The sequence below is a fragment of the Arachis ipaensis genome, chromosome B03, assembly GCF_000816755.2.
Source record: "Arachis ipaensis cultivar K30076 chromosome B03, Araip1.1, whole genome shotgun sequence".
In the NCBI taxonomy this organism is placed as follows: Eukaryota; Viridiplantae; Streptophyta; class Magnoliopsida; order Fabales; family Fabaceae; genus Arachis; species Arachis ipaensis.
This window is the reverse complement of record NC_029787.2, coordinates 8,352,387-8,362,506: the sequence shown is the minus strand read 5'-3', so window position 1 is coordinate 8,362,506 and position 10,120 is coordinate 8,352,387. Positions and strand designations below refer to the sequence as shown.

The window sequence follows — 10,120 nt, the reverse complement described above, 5'->3', positions numbered from 1 at the left end:
GACATCTTTTTAAAAAAAAGATTATCCATGTCTGAATATTTCGAGAGTAAGGAAATGATAATTAACTCCAAATTTATCCTTGATTTTCCTTAACCTCTTCGTGTTTTTAGTTACTTTTTACTTTTTAGCTTCACTCTGATATGGAGGGAATTAAGTAACAGTAGCAAGTAGCAGTGGGTCCCAGCCAGCAACGGAAAAACAAAAATGCGCCACGTAAGCAAAGGATTCGGATTAGCATTGAGCTAGCAAGACGTATATTTCATCCTCTGGTTCAGGTGCAAGAGCTACTCCCTCCTCCTCTCCTTCCTGCTAACGCTTCATCTCATGCTCCTTCTCTCTCTTCATCCATGGAACTCAACCTCTGCGTGAACTACCATAACCGTCACGCTTTCAGATTCACTTCTCCTTCCGCCTTCTCTCTCTCCACTCTCCGTTCCGTCCGCACTCACTTCCTCGGTTCCGCCCACACTCTCCGTCCTCCACTACCGCCTCTTCAATCTCGCAAGAAATGCAACAGGTTGGGGCTTCTCCGCCTCCACTCACCGCGCTTCGTCTTCAAGGCTTCTTTGCAATCTCACTCTCTCATCGTCGTTGTCGTCCTCGTCACCTTATCCGCCGTTTCTATCCTCCGATTCACTCTCAATAACCGAAAGAAGTCTCGCAATCAGGTACTCTCAAGCTTCATCCACTCATTCCTCCATAATTGAGCTCGATTCCAAACTGTACAGTTACAGACTTGCAGCATTTCTTTTGTTTTGTGTTTTTCCTGCTGCGTTCTTGTTCTGATTTTTGGTCTAGTGTTCTCCTGATCGGACAATTGAATTTCAGCTTGTTTAGTTGTAACTTGAAGTTGGTTTTTAGTTCTTAGATTGTGATGTTCTGTGTTTAACCTTCATTTTTTTTCAATACTTAAATGTTCATTCCGTGTTTATCTAACAGTAAACGGTGTTTGGATTGAGACTATGTTAACAATTCGGATATTCCGGTGTGTGGTGTGCGTGTCAATATAAAGATGTAACGTTAGTTGATAAATGAGAAACCTGAGTTGTTAGAGTAGTAGACTAGTAGTGTTGACTACAAACGAATTGACTTCCTACTAGCTGTTAATAACAGTTATAACTAACTAACTATCTAACTGTCATTTGTTAACCTATCATGATGTAATGTTTGTTACAAAATTTTTCGTGTCATTAAATTTTTGTGATAATTAGTTGGTTCAGATGGAACTGTACCAAATAGTCGGAGGAAAGTTAGAATGTATGAAATTATTGAGTTATTTGTTTGTTGAATCTGTTCTGTTTATATAATTGTCGCCTTTCTAACACTTTCACTCATGTAGACACGTGGACATGCAAAATTTGCATTATCGCGACAAGGAAGTAATGTGGGGAACCAGGTCATTGAAAGCCAGATTCTCGGTTTTCCAGAATTTCAAAGGGATAACCCGTTGAGTGAAATTGGAAATTTAACAGATCACAATGCAGAAGATAACCATATTCTCGAGGACAAAGAGTCTCAGCTTCCGTTATTGAAATCTTCATTGGTTCACGAAGCATCCTTCATGACCAACATATCAGAGTCATCTACTCCTGTTCTTGACTCCAGTTTCAATAATAGTAGTTCGAGGGTTTTAGAAGAGTCTATTTTGCCAGATGCTTTCCAATCAACTGTGTTGCAACCTCTAGCTTTTGCTGAAGAAATGGCTTTACAAGTAGAAGAAAATCAAGATCAAGTTGACTCTGATCCTGAGTCACCTTTGACTATAGTTAAATCTGAGCATACCACTTCTTCTGTTGGTATAAACAATGAACTCACAACAATCGATGAACAAACTAAAGAAAACATTGATGCCATCAGCTTTGATGTCCTTTTCGGTGAATCAGCGAGGCAAGAGCTGTACATGTTTTATGAGGATAACAAGTCTACAGTTGGGTCCATGTCACCACTTAGTAGTCTAAAGTCGTTATCTCTTCATGCTTCAACTAATAATGTTAAAGGATTGCCCTCAACAATGAGAAATACCACACTAAAAGGATCAGATATCTCAACAGAAATTTCTCCACAAGGTGCAGGTAATTTTATAAAGAAATGCACTGTAATGTAATTTCATATATGATATGATTGTTCAATATTTACAAGTATCATGATGAGGAATTCAAAGTTCCAAGGAAATTTGTAAGTAAGCCGTGTTTATTTATTCAGAATATATTGAAGGAGTGGTACCAATTTCCAGTCACACAGAAGGCTACACTCCACAAAATGGAAGTAAACACTCGAGGAAAGGTGGCAGAGCTCTGCCTGCCAAAGTTTTTCCCAACAATGGCCACTCAATCAACATGCAATTTGATCAGAAAAGTGATCAAACAAGGGTGGAGGATGATCAGAAGAATGACCATTCAGATTATCTGAGCAGATATAATAAGCTGTTAAAAGCTGCGAGGTAATATTCTGTTCTATCCACCTCCAACAAACAATAGAGAACATAAAGTTGTCTCTGAGAACACAGTACTTGTTGTGAGTCCTATACAAGTGACAGATTCTCTAAATATAGCAATGTGGTCAAACTCCTCGTCCCCTCATTTCTGTTGAGTGTTAACCATATCATGACCAAGATTGTTGCAGACTTAATTTTGCTATTACTTTTAAGCTTGATGAGCTTACCCCGAAGTGCATTGATTTTGTTAGGTTACATGAAAGTTTAGAATTGCTTAAAGATATGGAAACAAAGGGTTTATTAGATATGACCAAGGTACATGCATCATTCTGGCTGTTATTTGATATTCCGCTCTTCAATTTTGGGGTTTCTCTAACATGGTGTATTTATTGACTATAGATTTATCATGCAAAGTTTTTTAACATCTGCAAGAGGAAAAGGGCAGTTAAAGAAGCTTTTGATTACATTAGGCTAATTCCAAATCCAACTTTGAGTACATTTAACATGCTTATGTCAGTGTGTACAAGCTCCCAAGATTCAGAAAGTAAGTTGATTTTTAATCATCACTCCACTCAATACCTGATTACTCCCCTCTATATTTTTCTTTGTAACCTTTTCAGGTCATGACATTTGTGTTATTTATTCAGGGGCTTTCGAAGTGTTGAAGCTACTGAAAGAGGCTCGACTAGAACCTGATTGCAAACTTTATACCACTCTGATTTCCACTTGTGCTAAGAGTGGAAAAGTTGATACAATGTTTGAAGTATAACATCCTCCTTCTTTCATTTCAATCAATTTAGCATAGCATCATGTCATTTTATGTAAAATGTCTTTCTCTGAATCCCATATCTGGTAACATTGTTACTCTGTGTCCTTAAGATGTTTCACAAGATGGTTAATTCTGGAGTGGAACCCAATGTTCATACCTATGGGGCACTCATTGATGGTTGTGCTAGAGCTGGGCAAATAGCAAAAGCATTTGGTGCTTATGGAATATTGAGGTCCAAGGTACAAAAGTTGCAACTTCTATCTCTCGACAACTGATACTACTTGAGTTGCTCCCGAAATGCTTATTTGTGCATGCTGATGTGATGTTTGTATGCAGTAGAATGTGAAGCCAGATCGTGTTGTATTCAATGCACTTATAGCTGCATGTGCTCAGTCAGGAGCGGTGGATCGTGCTTTTGATGTTTTAGCAGAAATGGCAGCTGAAATACAACCCATTGACCCAGATCACATAACTATTGGTGCATTGATGAAGGCTTGTGCAAATGCTGGTCAGGTATAGCTCTTTCTTCTCGGATTTTCGCTTTAGAATACAACATAATCTTCATCTGTTTCTTATATGTTTTCTGTCTCTTTTAGTTGTTTTTACTTAAAATATGTTTATTATTTACAATTATGTGCTTTCTACAGGTTGAACGGGCACTAGAAGTGTATAAGATGTTACAAAAATATAATTTAAAGGGAACTCCAGAAGTTTACACGATTGCCATTAATTCTTGCAGCCAAACTGGAGATTGGGAATTTGCATGTAGTGTTTACAATGACATGACCCAGAAAGGGGTTCTCCCTGATGAGGTACCTATTTTTTTTAAAAAACTTTTTACCTCTTTAGTTTTGTTTTCCGGCTGTAGTTTTTTTCATTTATTAAGAGCTACAAAAGTTACTGACTCAATATGCAGATGTTTCTGAGTGCACTGATAGATGTTGCTGGACATGCGAAAAAGCTGGATGCTGCCTTTGATGTCCTCAAAGAAGCTCGTAAAGGAGGAATACATATTGGAATGATGTCATATAGCTCGCTAATGGGTGCCTGTAGCAATGTATGTCTGATTGTGTCTGGTTGAGTAGATTTTGTGCCAGACTTAGTGTAGTAATAGCCCCTTGATGAGCTTGAGTACTTATTATTGTGTTATTAACTACCGGCAAATACTTACAGGCAAGAAATTGGGAAAAGGCATTGGAGCTATATGAATATCTCAAGGCACATAAATTGGTGCGAACAGTTTCAACAGTTAATGCTTTGCTCACTGCGCTTTGTAAGTTTAAGCTTCTTTGATCCAGCATTGATTAAGGATATTTGAAGAGTAGTTCCTATGAAAACTAACTGAAAATATGATTTGCAAAATGGTAACTTTAAATAATTGGCACACTAACTAAACATTTAATTGAGAAATATTAAGACAAGATGGTTAGAACATTGACCAAATCCACTATTAACAAAATTATAACTGAATCTTGCAACTTGCTAACATAAACTATAAGCCAATGCAGTGTTATTATGTCAACAGATGAGTTTTGAAAAATTAAGATGGACAAATTTGAATTAAGGGAAGTACTAAAAATAATTTAACATTTATTAAGGGGTTTCTGAAAACATATACTGTTAAAGTTAGCGCTGACAAGCCTCAGTTGTTTTTGCTTTCCTCTTATTTCTGCAGTTGCATTATTTTGCTGTTTAATTCAAACAAATGGATTTTAAAACGTTGTAAGAATTCTGGACAGGTGATGGAAATCAATTTCAGAGGGCTTTGGAAGTTTTATCTGAAATGAAAGGATTGGGATTGTGCCCAAACAGTATCACATTCTCAGTACTGTTAACAGCAAGCGAGAAGTAAGTGATCTAAAACGACTTTTGGGCCCAATAAATGATTAGTTTAGGCCCTTTCTTGATCGGTTTTCTATGTTGCTCACCTCTTCTAGAAACGATGATATGGAAGCAGCTCAAATGCTTCTTTCTCAAGCCAAAATGGAGGGTGTTGCCCTTAATGTCAACATGTGTCGATGCATAATTGGTGAGTCATTGCGAGTTGGTAGTTTTTAATTCTGATCATGTATTTCTTCCACTTAAAAATTTCACACTTCTTCAAAAACAACATCTGGAATCTGGCTTTGTTACTCAACGCTTTCTTTCTCTTCTTTGGGAGGAGGGATTAGGAGGAAGTATTCTTGTGAGTACCAACTTATGATTGGCATATCTTTTTACTCATGAGTTTCTGTCTTGATTTTCTGCGCATTTAAAGCAAAAATATCATGGACTCTGCTTATTTATTGGCCCAAAATGTTCATATATTTTAGCCTTGAGAGTTCAATGATTAGAATTCCTGATGGTACTTGTGTCTTTGAAAGGAATGTGCCTGCAAAGATATGAGAGGGATTGCTTTGTTGGTGAACCTGTTTTATCTTTCAACTCAGGACGGGCCCAAGTCAATAATAAATGGTATTTGTTCTTTAATATTTCTAGTATTCTTAGAACATGATTCTTTGTAATCATGAATAAGGGGACAATTCTTTCCTTGATGATTTTGTGTGTGAAAGTTTTTACTGTTTTTTGCTCTTAGGACATCACTGGCTTTAGCAGTGTATCGTGAAACACTTGGAGCTGGTGAAAAACCTACAAGTGAAATACTGTCACGACTTCTGGGATGCTTACAACTCCCTTATGATGCATCTGTCAAGAATAGACTAGTTGACAACCTGGGAGTAAGCACTGAATCTTCAAGAAACTCAAACCTTCGCGCATTAGTAGATGGTTTTGGGGAATATGATGTTCGTGCTTTTTCAATACTAGAGGTGAGAATGGAGCCAAAACCAAGTTTATTTGGATCTTAGGTCTTATTGAGGAATCTGGATCATCAAATGATGCTGTAATAATTGTGTAGGAAGCTGCTTCATATGGAGTTGTTTCATCAGTATCATTCAAAGTGAGTCCTATTGTTGTTGATGCTAAGGACATGCATACGTCTACTGCTGAGGTGTGTTTGTCTAAGTCTCCCCTCCACTCTCATGACTTCTGTTACATGAAAGGTTCACACTTTGCTGTAAAGTCTAGTGTGTCTAAAATGTCCAAGACTGTCAAACCTACATATAATTATTATGAATTATGAGGAAAGAAGATGCACAAATGGAAAATACATTTACACACGTCAAACTACTTCTTAACCACTTCATTTTTGAGAGATTTTTATTCTACCATTTTTTGTGAGGAAAGAAGATGCACATGCTATTTTGATGCACTTGTGCTTCCTAGTATGATGCCAACGTGCAAAATTGCTTCATAGTTGGATTATGGAGGCAGTAGCCTCTTGTTTCTCTCTTTGTCAACTGTTGCCACTTTCATATATCATGTATAAGTTCACACCATATTCACAAACACAAAGACATTCACAAATTTGTTCATGCAAACACGTATTGAGGACAGATATTTATGCTAGTGCAAATATTAAATTGATAAAATCCATCAAAATGTTTCCAGGTTTATCTCTTAACTGTTCTGAAAGGTCTCAAGCATCGACTGGCAGCAGGTAACATGATTTATTTTAACATTAGTGCTGCGTTTGAAATGTATTGTCATGCAAGATTTAGTTTAACATTATCTATTTTAATTTATGATTTTTGCACCACATATATTGTTGAAAATTTTATATTTTTGAAGATTGAAGAATTTCAATGATACATTCATTTTTTTTTACTTGATTATGACATTTATATGAAGAAAGGTCAAATGAGTGAAGTTGAGTTGCAGGTTGCAGTCTCTCTTTTTATTTAATTTTTTCCATAAAGAGAATAATAATTCCTTTCGATTAATCATATACTGAAAGTAACAGCTAATAAGGATGTTTACCAAGTATATTTGTCTTTCTGCTTTTTCTTTCCTTTTCTCCAGTGATTATGCCAACAATATTGGACTTTTAACTGGTAAACCTTCAATAAATTTTTTAACAAAACCTAGTAATGTCCTAATTGGTGGAACTGGCTATATTTCCAAATGGAACTCATTTCCTGATTACTTTAATTGTTAGTACCAATTACTCCTTTTAAGGTCTTGAATGCCGTTTCTTTTTTGGAAAATTATTTCCAGAGAAAAGGGGTACATGTAATCATTTGTTCTCTCCTCCTAGATGATAATTTTACATGTTGCAGTTTTCCTTTACATAATACCTTGACATTTTCTGTTTTCCCTTTACCAATCTTTAAATAAACTTAATTGTATACTTTTCCAATATTTATTTGCGAGTTTTCTAGTACAATAGAAGGGTAGGGTGTAGTAGCTGATTATATCGTCGACATTATAGCCCAACTGACTAACTGCTTTGCTCTTTGTCCTTGTGAAAATCGTCGTTGCAGGTGCAAGATTATCCAATATAATAATTTTACTGCCGGTAGAGAAAACAAAAGTTTCAACTCAAAAGGGGGAAAAGATGATCAACTTGGCTAACAGGTTAGAATAGCCAAATAAAAACTGGTACCATTGTCAAACATTCTTTCAACCATATTGTTGCCTCAAGTATTTGCAGCATTACATTTCATTCAAAAATACATTTTGTGCTTGTAGAAAAATTTTCTCAGCTGCAATAGTAGAATACCCACACTTTAAATGCACGAAGTGTGTATCTTGGATGGTAAATCAAATATGTAAATCTATGACACTATTATATATAATCATTTTAGTAATTTACTTTTGTTTTTCGAAATGTACACATCTTAGTTCAAATGTGTATGTATACAAAGAATATCTTGTGAAAGATTCAGTGGCCAACAATATTTATCTTCTATTCTGTCGCTTGGATGATATTGCTCAATACATATTACTGACAGAAATGCACTGTCTTTGGCTTCAGAGTTGGCCAGGCAGTTGCAGCTTTATTCAGGAGACTTAAGATTCCTTACCAGGGTCACGAATCGAGTGGGAAGCTTAGAATTAATGGTCTAGCTCTGAAGAAATGGTTTCAGCCGAAACTTGCATCATTCAGTGGGAAACCAGGTGACTGGAGCTCATCCCCATCAAGACTGGGCAAACGCATTAGCCATCAGCAGCGAAGGATTCGAACCGGCAATTTATCTTTGGACTAAGTGTATATTTGTGATTCCCAGCAGAAATCAAGCATCTGCATTTTGCCTAATATTAGCTTTCCATCTTAATGTATTTTCTCAATAGAAAGTTGAAAGCACTCCTTCATCCAAATGGAATAAATAGAAGAGTGATTTAGACCTAAGAAAGCATATGCTTTCTTGAGTGCTGGCCTGAGAAATGACATCTCAGCAAATTCATTTTGATGAAGCCACCATCAAAATCAAAGATGGCACTGGTCCAATTCTTTTGTCCTTTACCTGCAGCTATGTCATGGCCTCTGCCACGCGGATTATCTAAATTAATGTACGATGATAGAGATGCAGAAATATCTGATCTATATGATTCTGGTACTTGTATTTATTTTGTTTTACCAGAACTTTATATATGTAACAAAAGCATATACAACATGAAAAAACAATACCACTATGATTTTTTGGTAGTAGTTCTTCCTTTTGTGTTCTATCATTCAAATTGAAAATTATTAGGACAATTGGCCCTTTAGATGCCTCACTGTTATTATTACCGTTTTGAACTTTTGAACCCCCTCCCTCTTGTCTTTGACTTATTTGAAAAAATAAAGAGGGAAAAAACAAAATGGTAGAGCAGTAACTAATAATTGATTAATTGTTCAACCATCTAAAAACATCCTTAAACTCTTGCACCGAGGGGACAGGTTATGAATGAATCCGTTCATTTTAGGGAGGATGAATTTGTATTGAAAAAAATAGCAAAATGATAAAATTAAAAAAATATATCTTAAATATACCGCCGGCAATTGTGGTTTTTAAGCTATAAATTGTACGAATCAAATGTTTCAAAGGCTGATACAGAGGGGCAAGTAGAGGACGTAATTGACGATTTTGCATCTCCAAACAGGAGACAGATTTAACAAAATTTTATACAACAAATTAAAATACATTATTTGTCTAAAAGACAGAAGTTAGAGAAAGAAAAAGAGATCTATATATCTTGTAAGGTTCTAAAAAAATGAAGTCAGTAGGAGATGTTATCAATATATGTTTGATTCACAAAGCACCCAGTTGAGAGGTAAGGTTGATAAATGCATCTTCTTTGCATGGAATTGTGAGTCCTCCCATTGGATGGTTGAATCCAAACTCTTCCTCTGCTCTGTGAAGCAAGTCAACAAACAAAGGATGACTCAAGTATGATATCGGAACCACAAACCGCTTCTTCTGCAACTCTCCAACATACACTGCTATGTGTCCCTTTGGAACAACACTTGTCTGGTTTCCACCTTGTAGATGCTGTGATGTTGACTTGAATACCTGCTTTGCTTGGTGCACCATAAACGGCATACGAATACCCATGATTCTATATGATGATGATTCACTTCACCCTGTACTTCAAACTTGAGAATAGATAAATGTAAGAGATTTTGTTTATGTGATTGTAGTTTATAGATGTGATGAGATGGGAAGGGAAGTTGAGCGGTGTTATATTTATAGGATAAGTATATGAGATATCCAGAACATAAGGGTTGAGCACATTGGTGTTGTGACCGTGTAAGTTCAATAATGATGCCAATTAAGGTACATAGGGTGGGTCCCACTTCACTCATCAAGAGTATTCACAATCACATGGGGCTTTGTTACAACTTGAAAACCGTCCTAGTTTATCCTCTTCCAGCTCTGTTACACTCCAACAATAATTGTAGTAATTATATATTGTGCACAACACACGACATGCATGAGGCTATCAAAACGCATTGTTATTGTCCCACAACAAAGCCATGTGGTAATTTGATTGGTGTTAGATAATGTGAAATATTTTTTGGTGTCAAAACAAGCAAGAAAAAAAAAAAAAAAAAG

General features: G+C 36.2%; 2 protein-coding genes across 3 annotated transcripts; one reads left to right on the top strand and one right to left on the bottom strand.

Annotated features, from left to right (window-relative positions):
• LOC107628792 (pentatricopeptide repeat-containing protein MRL1, chloroplastic) lies at positions 167-8,736 on the top strand. Of its 2 annotated transcripts, none has more exons than XM_016331393.2 (19): positions 167-668; positions 1,340-2,072; positions 2,203-2,440; positions 2,686-2,749; positions 2,834-2,978; positions 3,082-3,197; positions 3,314-3,442; positions 3,543-3,716; positions 3,851-4,015; positions 4,120-4,260; positions 4,377-4,476; positions 4,943-5,051; positions 5,141-5,232; positions 5,567-5,657; positions 5,779-6,010; positions 6,100-6,192; positions 6,693-6,741; positions 7,565-7,658; positions 8,059-8,736. In XM_016331393.2, exons 1-19 carry the CDS (start codon positions 348-350, stop codon positions 8,288-8,290), a joined length of 3,318 nt encoding a protein of 1,105 aa, XP_016186879.1. In that variant the 5' UTR covers positions 167-347; the 3' UTR covers positions 8,291-8,736. The 2 variants fall into 2 exon arrangements, with proteins under 2 accessions (XP_016186879.1, XP_016186880.1); XM_016331394.2 differs by having other exon boundaries at positions 262-668; positions 1,340-2,066.
• LOC107628806 (auxin-responsive protein SAUR21) lies at positions 9,046-9,790 on the bottom strand. Its single transcript, XM_016331411.2, has one exon. It carries the CDS (start codon positions 9,617-9,619, stop codon positions 9,317-9,319), a length of 303 nt encoding a protein of 100 aa, XP_016186897.1. The 5' UTR covers positions 9,620-9,790; the 3' UTR covers positions 9,046-9,316.

Coding starts and splice junctions, on each gene's coding strand:
- LOC107628792 (XM_016331393.2), top strand. CDS start 348: ATGGAACTCAACCTCTGCGTGAACTACCATAACCGTCACGCTTTCAGA. Junction 2,073..2,202: donor AATTTCTCCACAAGGTGCAG/GTAATTTTATAA, acceptor TTATTTATTCAG/AATATATTGAAGGAGTGGTA. Junction 5,052..5,140: donor CTGTTAACAGCAAGCGAGAA/GTAAGTGATCTA, acceptor CACCTCTTCTAG/AAACGATGATATGGAAGCAG.
- LOC107628806 (XM_016331411.2), bottom strand. CDS start 9,619: ATGGGTATTCGTATGCCGTTTATGGTGCACCAAGCAAAGCAGGTATTC.